The sequence below is a fragment of the Anopheles coluzzii genome, chromosome 2 (genome assembly GCF_943734685.1).
Source record: "Anopheles coluzzii chromosome 2, AcolN3, whole genome shotgun sequence".
NCBI lineage: Eukaryota > Metazoa > Arthropoda > Insecta > Diptera > Culicidae > Anopheles > Anopheles coluzzii.
In genome coordinates, this window is record NC_064670.1 from 46,556,697 (window position 1) to 46,576,141 (window position 19,445).

General features: G+C 39.9%; 2 protein-coding genes across 2 annotated transcripts; both read right to left on the reverse strand.

Moving 5' to 3' along the window:
- Window positions 1-1,167: 1,167 nt before the first annotated feature.
- Window positions 1,168-19,341, reverse strand: LOC120950542 (uncharacterized). Its single transcript, XM_040368664.2, has 2 exons — window positions 18,561-19,341; window positions 1,168-2,151 (listed from the first exon to the last, which is right to left on the reverse strand). The coding sequence occupies exons 1-2, from the start codon at window positions 18,751-18,753 to the stop codon at window positions 1,811-1,813; spliced, it is 534 nt and encodes a 177-aa protein (XP_040224598.1). The 5' UTR covers window positions 18,754-19,341; the 3' UTR covers window positions 1,168-1,810.
- LOC125906567 (uncharacterized) lies at window positions 15,619-18,547 on the reverse strand. The gene is made up of 2 exons (XM_049606035.1): window positions 16,602-18,547; window positions 15,619-16,529 (listed from the first exon to the last, which is right to left on the reverse strand). The coding sequence occupies exons 1-2, from the start codon at window positions 17,052-17,054 to the stop codon at window positions 16,350-16,352; spliced, it is 633 nt and encodes a 210-aa protein (XP_049461992.1). The 5' UTR covers window positions 17,055-18,547; the 3' UTR covers window positions 15,619-16,349.
- Window positions 19,342-19,445: the final 104 nt, after the last annotated feature.

Below are 19,445 nucleotides of genomic sequence, written 5' to 3' on the forward strand. Positions count from 1 at the left end.
GGCATTGCGCAAGAGATTATGGAAATGATTGTATTTATTTAAAGATTTAATATTGAATTGATTGTACTTACTTTATTGCAGGCTTTTTTTCAGGCAAATAGAAATAAAACAATGAGCATTTGTATGTAATTCTTTTCATTTTAAATATATTCCCAATATACATGAAATCGCACTCGCTTATCAGTTCTGTATTGATTACTTCCGATTTTACGCACATGGTAAACAGGCATGGTTAATCACTTTGGTAACTTTTAAAGTCCGTCTTACAGTGTTGTAGCCAATGGAAATGATCTTTTTGTTTGCTTCCTGCACACCAACCCTTATCTAATATTCCATGTAATGATATCTAATCCCGTATGCAAATAGTGGGCTTTTATTTACAGCTATCAGTGCATCTCACGACGCTACACTTTCGATTTCATCCATCAGCGCTTATCCTTACCCACGACGCTCGCACACGTGCGTATGTTTACTAAATTAATCCCACTACTTGGCCCACTAGTTGGTCGGTGCCGTTGTAACGGGCGTACACCTAACCGTAACACCCCTACTTTTCATCGCCCGCGAAGAAGTGTTCCCCGAAATGAGCGGATGATTAATGTGGCCTATCGAAGGCACTCTGCTTGTCACTGTCTAGAAAACCAAAAGCAGGAACGATCGCAACGAAGGAACGATCAAATGAAGCAAATGTGTGCGCCACTACCGGTCCAAATGTCGGCATACATCTTATCGTGTTATTTCGTGATAGGACGATTTAATGCGTCTGTTACGGCCTGTTACGTTCCGACGCCAAACGACGCCACCATACCATCAACCGTGTATTCTTGCAATTTTGTACGGGGGAAGAGCATCTTTTTAATGTTTGTCGTGTTTTTCTTGCGATCGTAAACCATGCTGCTTGTCACAGCAATGGCATTTGACTGGAACCGTCAGTGCCACAACACATTTATGCAAACCATTAATTGTTGAGGGTAGAGGTTTCCGTATTGCGGGGCGTTTTACAGACACTGTGTATTAGCGGATGGTTGTCCTCTGCAGAAGCCTATGATCGCTTCGGATGAATGCAAGAAGGAAAGAGCTGCCATTAAATATGATGTTTAAACTGTCCAGCAAGAACGATTCTTAAACAGGCACTGTTTACTGGGAAAGGTTTTAATAGCTTTCGAATGAATGATCAAGAAGGGAACCACAATTCTTTATTTTTCAAATGCATCACAAATCTGTCATTTCTAATGATAATTGCCAGCCATATACATCGCTTAATTTCTAATTATATTTCGTAAGCCCTCTCCATTTGTATATTATTATTTCGTTTTTGCGTAACGTACGTATTTTAAGCATGCAATAAATGCCTTTCATGGATACTGCTTTACTGTGTCACTACACAATATGGTGTATAAATTCAGGATAGATGTACACAATTCCTTAACAATAACTAATATATTTTACTTCTTGCTCGCTCTCAAAATTGAGAGGGCGTACAGATCTGACTGTGCTACGTCCAAGAAGTTAAAGTTTACGTACTTTATTTAGTAAAAGTTTAACGGAAAGTTTTCCAAAATCCATATAACTGATTAGTAGCTTCTTAACTTAGTTCTATTGATCTGATGATCTGTCTGGTGATCTTTCTGTTGAATAAAAGAAAAAGGTCAATTCACAAAACGCCTTCTATGGCCGATATCAATTTGGCTCTACCTTCCTCACGTGCCAAACAGTTGGAACCTATCGTTAAACAGTGGTCTTTTCTAGCTGTTTACATGTTGACCCTATGCACACTTTATGTGGAATGAGGAAGCAGCAGCTCCTGGGGCTAATCTTTTTGAGTGTCAGAATCCCGTGGTGAAATGGCATTTTGGAACGGTGGTATGCTTTGCTTTTCGTGCTTCCCCAGAAACACCGGCACGGTAATGTTGGCCGTTGGCTGGCGTCTGGTTATCTCCCAGACGTACGTCTTTCGTTTCACGAGCGTTGGTGTGTAGTCTTCCTGCGGGTGCGAGCTGTCGTCCCCGCCGGCACCATTCGTTACATTGATCCGATCGAAGTGTATCTCAAAGTCCTTCCCGAACACTCTGAAACCGGCCGGCGAAGGGACGATGTGCGTAGAGCGATCCATGTGCAGTATGTCCGTCATGTTGCGTATCTTGTCCATGTCTGTAACGAGCGGCAAGGTGGTGGAAAAGGAATGAGTTAGTATAAAAATAACGCAAGGGACACTCGATAAGCCTAGAAGAGATAATGATAGATGTAATGTTTATAAATAGTTTCATATGAAATGGACCTGGGAAAGATGATATAGCATTGTAATCATAGAAAAAGGAAACGGATTATATCTATAAAAAGCACATGTAAACAATCAATAAGGGAATTAATCACTTGTGAATACTTTTTCTTCTTCTTCTATTTGGCGTAACGTCCTACGTGGACATGCCGGCCTATACAGGCTTTCGAGACTTAATTCATTACCACGCAGCCGGATAGTCAATCCTTGCTACGGGGGAGTGGTCCATTCTAGGATTGAACCCATGACGGGCATGTTATTGAGTCGTTCGAGTTGACGACTGAACCACGGGACCGCCCTATAAATATTTCCATACGTAAACATTTTACCTTTTTGTTTGGACCTTGTTGTTGTAATGGACGTATGGACTAGGTTTTCTGTAAAATTGATATTCTTTGGTCTCATTTCGATTCATACTAGACTTAAATTTTTTGTCTGGTTAGATGTTAAACAAAATAATTAACTACTGTACAACGATATAGGTTACAGACAAAATGTGATCATTAATCATCTTTTCACGATCTGCATGATAAACACTTCAGAAATTACAGCAATTAACATAGCTTGTTACTGTAAGTAGCATTATTTATCAGAATCTAATTTAGTGATCTTTATATACATATTACAACTCCCATTAACTGCATCAATGATCATATGTGATCAACTCTATTTAGCCTTCGGTACATTTCGCCCTTATCGTTGTTTGATGAATATTTAATGATGTATAATTCAGGTTAGCTCTGTCACATCAATTCCATTGCGTGTCCATACTACGAATTTGCTTTTTGTGAGCACAAATCAGGGTTAGGCACTGCAACAAATTCGCGTACTTGTAAAAGGTTTTCATATGTACCTGAAGGGTATGTTTGTTACGGATACAGAAGACTTCAATTCAATTCAATTAAATGCGTCTTCATATACATTAATCAATTTAAACATTCTTAGTCAAGTGGGAGGACCCACTTGTCCAAAGTTTATGTAATTTATCATTTTCAGGACAATCATAAGAGAGTTGATGCATTGAAATGTGATTGAAATCTGTTTCTTCTGTGTTTTAGTCAATATTACTAATTAACGAATACTAGAATAGCAACGCCCAGCAGCAACTAGACCAACAAAAAGCGAACTAGTACTAGCATTCATCAAATGTTTTGTAGATGACAATACTACCCTCTTACTACCAGACAGACCGTCTTATGCCGGTCAAAAAATATGATTCACGTCAATTATGCTTGTTTTGTGTCACTCATCTGCCGCTTGATTGGGCTGACGACGTTTGTGATCCTTGTTGTCGGATCATTTATTTTCGAAGAATGCAGATGCGCCAACCGGGGAGGGAAATGCAGTACTGCGGTACTAAATGGAGGTAAAACCTTCTACTCGTTCAATAACGATGGTATTTGTGGAAAGGATCAAGGTTTTTTTGGATCGTACATTGATGTGATGTAAGCATCGTATGTATGCCAAGGGCGTACGCTCTGTCGACTGTCGCATTTAAATTGATTTGCAAAAGAAAAGAGAACACATGCCTTAAACTGTACTCATATGTTTACTTCCTGCATTACAGTTGCGTTAGCTTAATATATTTAATTCTAACTTTGAAACACTTATTACTTCAGCAAATAAAACGGTGTAGTTTGGAATATCAATCAGGCTATTACAATCCAGAGCACACCAAATACTGCATTCGTTTACGGTGCAGACATTTGTTTAACCATTTTGCTTTTCTTGGATGTATCTCGCAAGTATATCGATCGTTGTCGTTATGCCAACTAAGATGATGTTCGCTGTCACCGATCGTTCGTAAAACAGATGCAATAAAAAAGGCTCAAAACACTGCAAAATACACCGATATTCCGTAAACTTATCTTTGGCCACATTTGTATGTAAGGAGAAAAAAACCTCCCCGTCCAATTAAGCGCCCAAAAGTTGGTGCTATACCCTGCCAACCCTCGCCTGATGGTCTTTAACGGCAACGATCACTGTTTATTATGGTCGTGGGAAATTAGCGTCACGAGGTACTCTTTCCAATCCGTCCTTCTTCCGACTCTGTGCCGTCGGTTAGATAAATTGTACCTTGCGCTATTGGGGTTGTATGTGTTGTTTGTAATGATTACTACACAACCAGTACATTTTTCTTGCCCACTAAAAGCGGGCGCATTTCTGTCTCACTTTTGCTCCTTGCCTTGTCCGCCCTTGTAAGCGACAGGTTTTGTTGTTGTCTACAAATATAAATCTAAGAATATTTCCCGCTGTTCGTTCTATACAGATAAACTGCTGTACCCTTGAGCAGCAGTTACTTGGTTTTAGTAGGGACCACACATTCTCTTCCCATTCGAGGCATGGACAACCTACCCTGCCGGTTTGATTTATGTGAACCTGACGCAGATTAGCAGAGTGATTAAAGAGATTATTTAGATTATTTCGAGTAATTATCAACCGTCATTTAAGGATTGAGCGATGGTAGCTGTGGGAATGAACACATTTCTCCTTGGTTTTCTTTCTGGGAATAGACAAAATAAATCGTAGCACATGATTGACAGTTTTGAGTAGGAACTTTTCTGCTAAAAATATACTACCAAGCGTGAATAATTGTATCAAATCTCATGAAGTTAAATTGACACTACTACAATTATTTTTGTATAAAAAATAGAATATCTGGATTGAACATTTCAAGTATATAAATACACACTAAAACAACAAGAATAGCACAATAATCGGTACGATTTTCACGATAGCTCAACAAATAATCCTCAATTAAGTACTGTCCAAAACATTACCAATGCGTTTATATTCTCCAACTATGCGAATGTACTCATCGGCATAATTCACATATATTTTTTAATGATCTGGAACGATAGAGAGTTTTCCAAGCAAAAAATTATCATTCTTTCTTGTTCTATCTAACAGTCCCTCAAACTAGACAGAGCGAGAAAGCATATTGATTATGTTGCTTGGGTCAATGATTGCTTGGGTCAAAAATATAATGTAACACAGCATCAGTATGATTTCCTTACAATTGAAGTAAAATGAAAACATTATTTAAACATTTGCTTCAGCTTGTTGGTGTTAGCAAAGTATACATCATCTTGCATTGATTAGAAACTGAATGTCAGGATGCATAATTGTGTATTTACTACGATACATTTCTGCCTAAACATCATCAATTATCGCTTTCACACATCATTTGTCGGCTCTACCACTCGATCAAAGATTTCCATACACCCCTGCGGCGAACAGAAAAGTGAGCTTGATACGACAATAGTGTTTTGTTCAGCTCATCACGAAACCAAACGTCCTGTCGATAGTCTCCGGCTGGCACCGACTTGGGAAAGAATTTATCCTCCAGCCAGTAAGCGACATTGTAAGTTCGGTTCTGAAAGAAACGAATGATGATGAGTTGTAACTCAGCCAATGCCGCATGCAATCAAGTTATATTTACACCATGTGGACAGTAGTACAGCAGTTGAGGTACTGTAGCAAAAAATACAGACATTACATGGCGGGAAAATATATCTTCCGATGGATTACGAAAATATGCACACGCTTCTAATAATACATCAACTGGGAAAGCCTGATAATCGTTCAACCGGTAGTATGTTTTCACCTGGAAATACAAGGTGTTCAGCACTTTCGGGACGTGTATCGTTAAGTTCAAGTATGTTGGGCTATTTCGCCGCAGCACTGTTTTGCACTGCAACAGTTCTGACACTTCGTATGGCGTTTCCGTACAGACGAACCGGGTCACTCGTACGGTGAACGGTCTCGATTCATTCGTGAAGACGATTCGATTGGGATAGTACACGGGAATGTGTTGCTGGTCACATTGTACGGTTTTTAATGCGAGATTAAATGCATACGTGATTATGGAAATTCTTACAAAACACTGAACAATTTGCTGCACACGTTTCATTGTGACTGCATGTTTTATACTGATGATGTAGTTTACTCTGACAACGCTAAATAATTATAAGCGAGAACTAGTTGGTCAATTTTGATTATCAAAGGTATTGATGCTGTTGCATTGTTTTCTTTTACTATAATTATTCATTTTTTTGCTGTGTCATTTTGCATGCTGTGCTAAAGTGTATATGTACAGTGAACCGTCGTATGTCAGGTTTAATTAGTTAAAGTAATTCACTCGTGATGTGCATAGCGCTGTTAAAAAAATACGTACATATTTTATGGAAACTAAAATTATTGATTCCAGTGCCAAAATAGTGCTATAAATAAGGCATTTTTTATGAATATTTTATCATGAAAAATCCAACTCAATATTTCAACAAATATTTCGTTTATTATTTCAAATATACTCGTAATTTTCTGTTTCTTCATTGTTAACGTTCATGTTATTTATCACGACTTTGTTTTTTGAATGTTAATTTTTTTTATCTCATTTTTCTGTTTGATCGTAAAGTTGCATTAAATATTAACTCTTAAGTTCAATGCTTTTCAACTAGCAGCCGTTAGTTGATTTTTTTTTGTAGTGATTCGTTTTGTACGCTCTTTTGGTGATATATACCATACTATATACTATACTAGACATTGGTCATATACCTCTTCTTCTTCTTCTTTGGCTCAACAACCGTTGTCGGTCAAGGCCTGCCTTTACCTCTTGTGGGTTTGGCTTTCAGTGACTGATTGATTTCCCCCCATAGCAGGATAGTCAGTCCTACGTATGGCGGCACGGTCCATTTGGGGTTTGAACCCATGACGGGCATGTTGTTAAGTCGTACGAGTTGACGAATGTACTACGAGACCGGCCTTGGTCATATACTAGACATTGGTAAATTGTTATATCAACAATTGATTGGAAAATAATGTACAGTCTGTTCCCGAATTACGCAGTTACTGCGTTCCCGACGAATCCGCGTAACTCGAATATCCGCGTAAGTCGAATTTCACGTTTTTTGACTAAAATACTATTGATTGCTCGGAGTTTTTGAGGTTTTGACCACAGAACTCATTGCTATTTTTGCACTCGGCATGGTGTTTGTTTGTTTGTTTATGTCAATTGTTGAAATGAATTTAAATTTTTCCGATGAATTGGACAAATAAACAATCTCCAACAAATCAAATTGCAATGGTCCATTAAAAGATCAAATACAACTATGAAGATAAACGACTCGAAATACTAAAGGTTTAAAATTGCGATAGTGTTTTAGCTAAGACATCCACCATGCTTTACAGCACCATCTGTAGTATGATCATCGAAGTAGCGAACTGTCCAACATATGGTGTGTAACCGAAACACATAATTGTATAGTTTCTATATCTCTCTTTCTCTTACTCTCCGTTGTGTTTTTCGTGTGCTTATGATCCAGATTAGTTTATCTAAAACTTGCAACCATAGGAAACTCTTAAACAATGCCTACGAGTTTATGTTTACTGGTACCGGTTCGTTGTTTACGACACATTTCAAGGTAACCGTCGATTTTCTTCAATATCTATTAATGGCGTCTCATAGATTTCATTGTACGCAGCATGAAATCTCATTTCTTCTGGTACGGTATTAAAACACTATGAGCAAATTGTATTCGACGATAAGGAAATTTCATTCTGTTTAACCACGAAGCACACCATGAACGTACATCTAATTTGTCTCACAAGTTCTTTGTTCCAATTGAGAAAGCAAATAGATCCGGAACCGGTTGTGATCCAGCTAATTTGGAAATGATACCTGTTACATTTTAACATTGGATAAAATAACACAAGCTTACATAGTACATGATAGATAGAACTCTGGCCAAACAGGTCCGGTTCAAACTGGCTACAACCGCTAAAAGTTAGCGAGCATCATTATATTCAGAGACATACGATAAGAGGCATAGATAAACAATGCAATTAACAGCGTCGTTGTTTCGCGCATTAAAAGATTCTTCTTGCTCTACTCCAATGTCTGGGGCAATTAACACTATTTTATTCCACGATGCCGGTTTGTTGTCTAAAACATTACGATCCATCAGTTGACCTATAATTCTCTATCTTACGTATAAAAAACGCATTATTAATTCTTATTCTTAATTCTGAATTCTTGTGGTTGTTTAGAATGCATAATTATAAGTCCAAAGGAGTTCATTTATTTATATTTCTCAATTAGAAACTGTTAATATATAATACTATTCATTTCCTTAGACAGCTTGTTTTACGAAGAATGCCTTCATCCTCAGTCGTTTTGGTCGTTCGAAACATGCTCTCTAATTCACTTTTTTTATTGATAAATATGTTAAGCGTTCGTTTTTTACGATCGTACATAGACTATAATAAATTCGTTGATCAAATTTAACCTGTCACATAGTTTATAGTGGTACCATTTTAGTGCAAGGCTAAAAGCATTTTCGGTCCAATAATTACGATCAATTATAGATGTATCAACAATTAAATCAGACGCGCATAAATGTGACTGATTGTTTCTGAAGAGCAAGATTATGTTGTTGCAAATTTTAGAAATGTAACAGTCTATTCGGGAGTAGCATCATTGTTTATCCCTCTTACAACTGCTGTTTGCGTATAATTATAGTACACTTAAAAGTGAAGTCAGTTCCGTTATCGTCATTCCAGGCTCGTAAATATCGTCAGCTGAATTTAAAAGACGGCACATACAAAGAAGGGGGTTGCGAGAGCCAAATGTTGTTCGGGTTTCAGCGACTGCCAGCAATGGTCGGCGACGAAGTATTCTGGCAGGAACATAGAGGTGAATCCTTGAAAGTAGCTCGGGACTGTCGATGGTTCCGTTTAAGATTCCCGTGATAAATGCCAGTCTGGTGTGCTCAACACGTTCGGCGAGAGGCGGGATCCCAAGCAGCAAACACCTAGTTCTGTAGTCGAGACGACGCGGCCAATCACGAAGGGCGAAGCGCGTTGCCTTCCGTTGGATGGACTCTAGCCGCGCAAGTGCCCGAGTAGATGCTGGCCACCAAACAATGCTAGCATATTCCAGCAGTGGTCTGATAAGTGCGCAGTACAGTGTCTTGAAACACATAGGATCACGAAGCTCGCGCGTCATGTTTATGACCAAGCCAAGTAGACGATTGCCACTAGCGACTACTTGGTCTATCTGTTCTTCGAAGGAGAGTTTAGCATCTAGGAGGACTCCTAGATCCTTTACACAGTTCACTCTTTCGAGGTTCTGACCATCAAGCGTATAATTAAACAGCGCTGGAGCTCTTGAACGGCTGAATGAGATTATGGCGCATTTAACGATACAGACGCTTAGTGCGTTACGCTTGCACCAGGAGACAAATTCAGTCAAAGTGGCTTGAAGTTGAAGATGGTCCTCGGGCTCACGGATTTCACGATAGATTTTAGCATCATCTGCCCTGGGGTACGCCGGAAGAGGCACCGATAGATCTAGATTGGTGGGAGCCCATTCTAACTGCATATGAACGACCACATAAATACGATTTCATCCACTTTACCAGGGGTGGTGATAATCCAAGTCTATCAAGTTTTGACAGAAGAATGTTGTGGGACACACTGTCAAAAGCCGCCTTAATGTCCGTGTAAATGGCATCAACCTGCATACCATCATCAATGGACTTATAACAGCCGCTAACGAATTGCATCAGATTTGTCGTAGTTGATCTCTTAGGCATGAATCCATGTTGGTTGGTGCTGATGTATTTGCCGGCAGATGCTATTAATGGTTCATAGATGAGGAGCTCGAACACTTTGGCGCAGGCAGCTAAAGAGGTAATACCTCGATAGTTCACTGCTTCATTTTTGCTGCCCTTTTTGTGGATGGGTGTTAGCCATGAGACCTTCCACAGTGATGGAAAGGTTCCTGTGCGCAGAGATTCGTTAAAAATCTTAGTTAAAACAGGAGCTACCGATACGGCACAACGCTTGAGAATTGTCGCTGGGATACCATCTGGCCCCTCGGAGTATGACGACTTGAGACGCTCGATTTTTTGGGTAACCAGGGTCTCGGTGACGATAGGTAGCGTGACATGAATTGCATCTGCCGGAGTGTTCACGAGTGCGGAAGCAACAGCTCGTAGTGCTAGTGCTTTGATTGCGCCTATTTCCATTAACGTGATCTACCTTGACCGTGCTTGACTCTTTAAGATGACAGTTATCGCGACAGTTATTATAATTAACTCTTAATAAGGCCGGTCCCGTGGTACACTCGTCAACTCACATGCTTCAACAACACTCTAGTCATGGGTTCAAGCCGTAAGGCCGTAAAACTCCGTCGAATCTTCTGTTCTTATTCCAGCGTGTTTTACGGAAAGTAGAAGCAACCGGTAGATGGAGAAAATCAAACTGATTCCGCTTCTATTTGTATAACATATTTTTTCCATATTTTTTTTCCAAAAAGAGTGGATGAGTGTATTAGCAAACTAATCTCCACCTTAATTATACACGTAGAATGTGTTTTAATTTCTTGACAAATTTAAATTTTCGTGTTTTCGCCAACTTGAGCTATCGGTATAAAATCTCTACTCGAGTATGGGGCCCCTTACGGGACTGCTAAATCCTCTGTTGTTTATGTTGGGTTAGCGAACTCCGGGTCCCTTAATCGTCGAGGATCCTGGCGGCCACTCAGTTCCCCTACCATTAAACTACCAAATAATTTGGCCCCGTTAAAGGCCTATGCAATAAAATTTGAAGGATCACCTTTACTCCAAGGTGTACGAAAAAAAAAACAAAATAAATAAATTAAAATCGTTTAACGACCCATTAATTGGCCTATTACCAAAACTGAATTCATACCGGTTGTGGTACTCATAGTATACCCATACCGCTCCTTGAATCGATCACACACCCAAACTGTTCCTAGAACTAATATTGAACTAAAAGTCGTTCTGAAATTGGAACTAGACATATACCGGTCCTGGATTTGATACTGAACTCATGCCGGTCTGAATCTAGAATTCATATCGGTCCTGGAATCAGTTGGTCTTGGCTGGTTGCCTGCAAAACCAATCATAGTAACATTGTACCCTACAAAAAAACTCAATTTATTCTAATTTAAATCTCATAGAATTTTAACTTAACATATTTAAACTCATTGATAACGACCTACCTTAAGTTCAAATGATGCACGCTAAGCACTGAATTTTAAAATAAAAATTAGAGAATAGCTGTTGCCTTCATCGTATTGTTTACCATGTGCGTTTATATACGATGTCGGGTAAGCAGTCGAAAACAGACTCAGCGATCATATTTAGACTATTATATCATTGATATCGCCATCATAGTAAACGAGTGTAATGAGTTTTAGCTTCATAATTACGGCTTATTTACAATTAAGTTCCGCACGCATGAATGTGATTAGCCTTGTTTCGACGAAACGATTTCTGCTTGTAAATTCCAATCAAAATCACTGTTTCCCATGGCAATGTGAATTTGAACAGAGTTCGGTGATTCTTTTTCTTTGAATTTTTGCCATCTGCTGTATGCTGGAAGGCACAAATCTTTAATTGTAATCTATTGACAGGTGCATAGAAAACTGTATTCAGTTCACGTTTGGCAATCCACACTTGATCAAGTGCGGATTATCGAATGACTGTTGTCTTAATTATTATATTACATACATTTGTTACATACATGTTGTGCAAAGAAAGCTTATAATTTAAAAAAATAGAAAGGTGTTTTTCTTTTTAATTATATATCACTACGACCGAACACTGTTTTTCGCATGATTTTGGTTGTCAAAAGTGCGGATTATCGAGCGTGCTGATTACCGACTGTATACTGTATTTGGTTATTTAAACTTATCTTTTGGGATCCCTGCGCATGGGAGTGCATTCGTTTGAAAGTTTTTAGTGATTTCTAAACGGTAAAAACATGTGTTAATGTGTATACGTTAATCGCCATTTTCGGATATACAGGCGGTCCCCGAGATACACGGTTAATGGGGTCCGAAAACGGCCGCAAAATATCGCGTATCTTGAATTTCCGCGCAAGTCGAAGCTTGGCTTTCAAGGAAATATCACTAATTTTCGTAAAATTTTCTAAGTAAGGGGTGATTTTAGCCACTTAATTCATTATTTGATATGATTCTGACTGAATTAAACAGTTTTGAACCTTTTGAAATAGTTTTTTTTACATTCGATCAAAAGGGAAATTATTCGGAATTTTACAATTAGAAATTTACAAAAGATTGGCGAACAGTTTTGCGATTCCATGACACGATTCTTTTGTAGATTCGAAAATGGCGATGTTGTGAACGTATAAACTAGTGATGGGTGGGTCGACCCGAACCTATCGGATCGGAGCCATCAGTAAGCGACCCGTAGTCGTTCGGGTCGACCCGAAAGATACAAGTAGGTTCAGTAGGTGCAATGACTCCGGTAGGTCCAAGAAAGCATAAGTGACTTCGACCCATTGGTGCAACGAGTTCGGGTCGGGCCAAGGTGGGTTCATTTCGAATCGCGGATGCAGCGATTTCGGGTCGACCCGACCGATGAGTAGGTGCGAGAAAGCATAAGAGACTCCGACCTGTTGGTGCAGCAAGTTCAGGTCCGACCCGACACGACCCGAACTCGCTGCACCAACGGGTCGGAGTCGCTTATGCTTTCTTGCACCTACTGATCTTTCGGGTCGACCCGAACTCATTGCACCGGCGGGTCGGATTTGATTCCGACTCCGACCTAGCGCACCAACTGCATCCACGGGTCGGAATCGGTTCGGACTGGCTCGCACCGACTCCGGGTCGGGTCGTGAAATGAATCGTATGACCCACCACCAGTATACACCCTGAAAAAACAAGCAATGAGAACATATGATATTTTGACAGTTGTCAGCTTTTGTAATGAAGTATGACAGCGTGCTCAATAGAATGTATGCTATATTGGCTGTTAGTAGACTAATAATGGAATGAAACAAAGATCAATAATTGTCCGATTCACGATCATACCGTTATAATGTGACCTTTGGTCGCTTTATTTAGTTTTCATCATTTTGCAACCTGGAGCAACGACTAAATAAAGTTGATAAAATGGTGACATTAAGACCGGCTTTGTTGGAGACTCAAAAAGCATTTAATCTTCCTGAATTTGTCGGTCGTTTCATTTTCTTGGCTGTTTTGTTTGAAGTTTTTGTCAGCATTTTGCCGCTGTCGTGGTAACGTACCTATTGGGATAGTTGAACGCGCCTTGTGCGTTGGGCAGTAGGTAGGAAATGCTGTTATTAAATTATAGCACAGGAAAAAACCTGACAAATCTTTTTGTTATTTGACGCAACAGCCGTGACTGCTGTGGGCCGGATTTAGAGATTTTCAGCGATTCTAATTCTTTTAGTACACTTTCTGGAGCCCTTTTTATGTCATAATCTGTTTATCTCATAAACAAGACATCCACGTATCCCTTTACGCTACACAAAGTGGAGAAAATATGCCAGTCTTATCAGATCATTTTAAATTCCGTGTAACAAGCAAACATCTCAGAATAACATTACCACTCAATTTACTTAATATATCTTAAGCTGTGGGCCAAATTCATTTAACGGGCACATTCAAATTTAGGACGATAATTGTTAATTTATTGTGATTTCTTCATTAAGTAATGTAAAAAACCTTTTCTGTTACTTTTCGACACGTGTTTTACGGAATAAGTTTTTAATCTCGTCAGAGAATCAGAGCATCAATGTTTTACTATGCCACATAGTCGTACCTAACCCTAACCAAAACTACTTAAAGGAAAAAAATAAAATAAACATCCCAGCTAAACTTTAACAGATTCAAACAATTATGTTTATCGATAAATATGTGTAGCGCGCGATTCCATATGTTTCTACCACTCGAGCAAAGAACGCCATACACCCCTTCGGCGCACAGAAAAGTAAGCTTGATATGAAATTAGAGTCATGTTTAGCTCATCACGAAACCAAACATCCATTCGATAGTCTCCGGCTGGCACCGATTTGGGAAAAAATCTATCTTCAAGCCAGTAAGCGACATTGTAAGTTCGGTTCTGAAAGAAACGAATGATAATGAGTTGTAGCTCAGCCAATGCCACATGCAATCAAGTTATATTTACACCATGTGGACAGTAGTACAGCAGTTGGGGTGATGTTGCAAACAATACAGACATTACATGGCGGGAAAATATATCTTCCGATGGGTTACGAAAATATGCACACGCTTCTAATAATACATCCACTGGGAAAGCTTGATAATCGTTCAACCTGTAGTATGTTTTAAGCTGGAAATACACAACGTTCAACACTTTCGGCACGTGTAGCGTTATATTAAAGAATGTTGGACTATTTCGGCGCAGTATAGTTTTGCACTGCAACAGTTCTGACACTTGGTATGGCGTTTCCGTACAGATGAACCGGGTCACTCGTACGGTGAACGGTCTCGATTCATTCGTGAAGACGATTCGATTGGGATAGTACACGGGAATGTGTTGCTGGTCACATTGTACGGGTTTGAATACGAGCCAGGATGCGATAATAAAAAACCGCACAAAACACCGAAAAAGCCTATGCACACGTTTCATTTTGGTTGCGCGCTCTGCACTGATGAATATATATACGCTGTGGCGTAAGTAGACGAGAACACATTCATGGATCAAATTTAGCCAATTACATGGTTCATAATTATAGTGCTAGACTAAATTGATTTTTCATCTAGAAACTACGACAATTTACCATTAACATTTTTTATATTAGGAGCAGAATTAACAATTAAGTCCAGCATATATGTGTGGGTTCCATTGCGTCAGTAGAGCATCATTATTACATATATTCTTTATGTTCTATTAATAAAATTATCTCTGGTCTACGTTTAAATCAACAATAGCAAAAACGAACAAAGGATAAAAACAAGTAGAACAACACTTTTCCAAAATCTAAAAATAACCCAGCCCTCACACCTATGAAATAAAAACATTATACTATCGGTTCAAAAATTTTCGTAATTTAACGAAGATGAGTGAAGATTGGATCGAGCTAAATATGGAACATTAAGTTTTGTTTCAGTGCGTTCACGATTTGTAAAATAATGACACAAATAATGGTAAACTAGTCATTTGCGGTAATTTTTTTTCACATTTGCAAAAAAAAAAGTCAGCTTGAATACCACACCGGAACTGTATTCTTTTTTCGACAGAATATACTAGCCAAGAAGGGCTAATGGGTTGATTATACACTGACAGTGGTAAACAATGAACACATGTTGCATTTTGACATCTGTCAGCTTTTGTGACAGCATCCCGCTTGTGCAATACCGGCTGTTGGCATGATAATAGAGTAATCGAGTAAAGTACAATAATTGGTCGATGCATGATGATCCCTTTATACAAACGGCCGTGTTTACAAACAAAACCTCGACAAATTTGTGTCAAAACATAAGCTTTTATTCAAATTTTATAACTGGGAGCAACGGCAAATCTTTCCATAAACTCTAACCTTTACCCAATCTATGTCTGTGAATGTGGGTTAGAGCTGAAACTGAAAACTGTGCTGTGTTTCATCTTGGTGGGTGTTTTGTTGCCTGTTAGTATATTATCGCTGTGCGGATCACGCTCCTATTGGGATAGTGAAATATGTTATATTGCGTATTTATTTACTTTATGGGTTGAACTACAGGTTGATTTGACAATTAACAAATCTTTTTGATATTCATCACAGCTCATACAAAATAGCATCACCACTCTCAGTAAAATCAATTAAAATAATGTGTTCTTTCTAGCATTTATTAATCGATGGACTATAAAGCCCTCTCGAGTCAAATTTTGTTTACAATAGACATTAGATAACGAACAGAACATTTATATATTGTTATTGTTGGACGCATTTCGAACACTTAACAGTGAAGTCAGTTCTTTTATCGTCATTCCAGGCTCATAGATATCGTCTGTTGAATTTAGTAGACGGCGCATACAAAGATACTAAACGAAACTAATCTAAACTAAGAACAAATCACTCGAATAAGACTGATACTCAGTTCCAATGATGAGGGTGTGTTATTGTTATATCTTTATTGAGAAGTGTACTTATACATTCTTCTTGACATTTGATCGGATCTGATTTGATCTGATCAATTGTATTATCTGACATATCTAATTGGTCGTGTTGAATTGTTTATCGAATGTTTATAAAAAATCGTTTGATAGCATAACTACCACTCGAGCATTGAACGCCATATACCGTTTCGGCGAACAGAAAAGAAAGCTTGATAGGATAACATTGTCTTGTTCTGTTCATCGCGAAACCAAACGTCCTGCCGATAGTCACCAGCAGGCATAGATTTGGGAAAGAACTTATCCTCAAGCCAGTATTCGGCATGGTACGTTGTGTTCTATACGAAAGGGTGAGGAAAGGGCAGTGAGTAAAAGCTGACGCCGATGGACTACGGTTAAATCATATTTACCCCATGTGGACAGTAGTACAGTAAATGTGGTATAGTTTCGAAAAACACAGACATAAGATGGCGGGAAAATACGTCGTCCGATGGGTTACGCAAATAACTACATACTTCCGTAATTATGCTGATTGGAAAGGGTTGGTAATCGTTCAACCGATAGAATGTTTTCACCTGGAAGTAAAGCAGGTTCAGCACGTTGGGCACTTGGACTGTCAAGTTGAAAAATGTTGGTTTATTTCTCCGTAGCACAGTTTTGCACTGCACCAGTTCCGACACTTCATATGGCGTCTCCGTGCAGACGAACCGTGTCACTCGTACGGTGAACGATTTTGAATTATTCGCGAAAACGATTCGATTGGGATAGTACACAGGGACCGGTTGCTGGTTACAGTGTACGGTGTTTAATACGAACAAACAAAAAGGCAGACTCGCAAAGTACCAAAACGGCACAAATTTCATTTTGCCGGCACGCTCTGCACAACATTTAAAATGAAACTCGAGTAACAATATTTAACATGTGCGTTTATATACGCAGGGGTGTAAGTAGTGGAGAACACATTCTGCAATTAAATTTGGTCTATTACACGGTTAACTATGATTACGGTAACATGATTGCGACTACTTACAGACAATTTGACAATTACAAATCGTGCACGCATTCATGTAATGCATTGTTTACGCAGAGCAAAATTAGTACAGAGTTTGGGATTCATTCTAGTGATGGGAAAAATGAAATTTTCATCAGAATCGATTCCGGCTAGCTCCAAAGTTTTCTGGAATAGATTCCGAATAGTAGGTCCGGAATAAAATTCCGGAATCAGAATCGACTCCGGAATTGGCATCGGCTCTGGAACTGGCAGAGTCGGTTTTGGCATCTCTATAAGAATAGGCATTTGTTGCGTTGGCTTATTTCAATTCCAGAGCTCATTCTCATTCCGGAGTTAATTCCATATCTGGCGTCAATCCTGTTACGGTATTGCGATTCTCAGGTCGATTCTGATTCCGAAGCCGACTCCGGAATCGGAATCGATTCCAGTATCGGAACCGTCTTAGGAATTGATTCCGAACATGGAATTGCAATCGGGTAGGTCTAATTCCGAGTTCCCACCACTACTTCCTTGCAAGATCGCGGGCTTTTTTTATTCTTCGTGAATCAATTTGGATCTTCGTTTCTTCACAAAAGTCTATGCAGGTACCAGTAAAGTTTACTATAACGCTACTATGTTTCACCTACATATTCCGTATAATGTCCGTTGGCGTGTCAAACACAAGACTACCGAACCTGCCCATATTTTTGTAGATACGCAGGCAAAATACAAATGAATTTGTTTTTTTTTATCCCAATCATGGAATAATGTTGACATGGCGATCTCATGCGATCATTAGGCATGTGCAACTGTGCAAAGGTTGAATCAAAGAAACAACAATGTCATCAGCATACAACCTTCGGGATGTGCACAATGTTCGCACATCAATCAGTCAGGCTGGCTGTACCGGTTCCCCTTTCCCATCATCCGCATATGAGTATCTGTGTCATTTAGCAATCAATTAGCACACCCGAGCAATTGACCGGGCGGACGAGCAGCGAAAGGCAAACTAACTCAATGTAAAATCAAACGCTCTCCAGCGTATGGAAAGCTCCGCTCATATCCACCGATCACAATGCAATTGACGTGTTTGTGTTTGTGTGTTGCGGCGTGGTGGCAAGTTCGATTACGAGTAGAGCGATCGATAAGTGTTCGATATGTCTTAGTTGCCCACTTGAGCACACTTGGGGACGGACAACGATGGAGCACACACCAGCGTGTCTAGGTCACGACACTACACAGCCTTATCGGAATGGAACAATCGGAGATGGCAGGTGACTACTGTGCCTCATCAAAGTGTGCGTATGAGCAGGCCAGCTGGTCTGTGTACCGGCGTTAGATCGTAGCCTACTACACGGCAAACGGCTTCGGCACTTACCTCGTACAATGTAGTACCAGTAGTTGGTGGTACCGTTCGGCATGGTACGCATTGCGCCGCGATCCTTGATGGTGCTCCACATCTGCGTCTGCTCGGTGTGCAGAATCATTGCGTAGGACAGGAACACTACGACCACCATGAAGAAGAGCAGCAGCGCGTACACCAACAGTTGCCCGGCCACGTTGTTTGCCATGCTGCCTGCCCGTTACGGATACTCCTTATTACAGAAAACACGAATTGCACGAATCTTTTCTCGAACCACCAAATTCTTTAATAATTCTCCGCTCAGCCGCTAGTTTTAAGCGTTTTTTCTCTCCGCACTGCTGAATTTGGTGGAGTACTAGATGTTATCGTACGCGGCAGCGTGCGTCGAACCAGCGTACTGTTTACACCAAATGTTTACCGTTGTTCTCTTTACCCGCCGTGCTCTGTTACGTTGCTTTCTCACTGTTTCTTTCTCTCCCTCGAACCGTAAAACCTTCCCTACGATAGCAATCAATACACACGCGTGTGATAAGCTCTTTTCGGTGTCACAATTACCAAGCCGTTGGGACCGTTTGACACGCACGAATCCAACAACATCAAACCTTCCGCAACGCAACCAATCCAAACACGCACGACGATGACGCAGTTCACTACGCCAATGCTGTTGTGATCTCACTATCGCTACACACTGGAAGACGAAGGTATCTCTGCTCACCTAAAGCACACTGATCGAACGAAACCGCGTGTGAAACTCTGCGCCGTTGTTTGACGAATGTTTTTACTCCACGAAAACACGCGCACTGTGCGCTTCTCGAATAACGCTGCGCCGATGCTGTTTGCTTCCCTCAGGGGACGGCGCACACATACACCCATCCGCTCGAAAGCTGTGGGTCACCCGGT

Bases quoted from the DNA above. Each gene is read 5' to 3' on its own strand.
- LOC125906567 (XM_049606035.1), bottom strand. From the start codon at position 17,054: ATGAAATTTGTGCCGTTTTGGTACTTTGCGAGTCTGCCTTTTTGTTTG. The intron at 16,530-16,601 runs GTAAATATGATT...CCTTTCGTATAG, and splicing joins TGTACTACTGTCCACATGGG to AACACAACGTACCATGCCGA.
- LOC120950542 (XM_040368664.2), bottom strand. From the start codon at position 18,753: ATGGCAAACAACGTGGCCGGGCAACTGTTGGTGTACGCGCTGCTGCTC. The intron at 2,152-18,560 runs GTAAGTGCCGAA...CGCTCGTTACAG, and splicing joins CTGGTACTACATTGTACGAG to ACATGGACAAGATACGCAAC.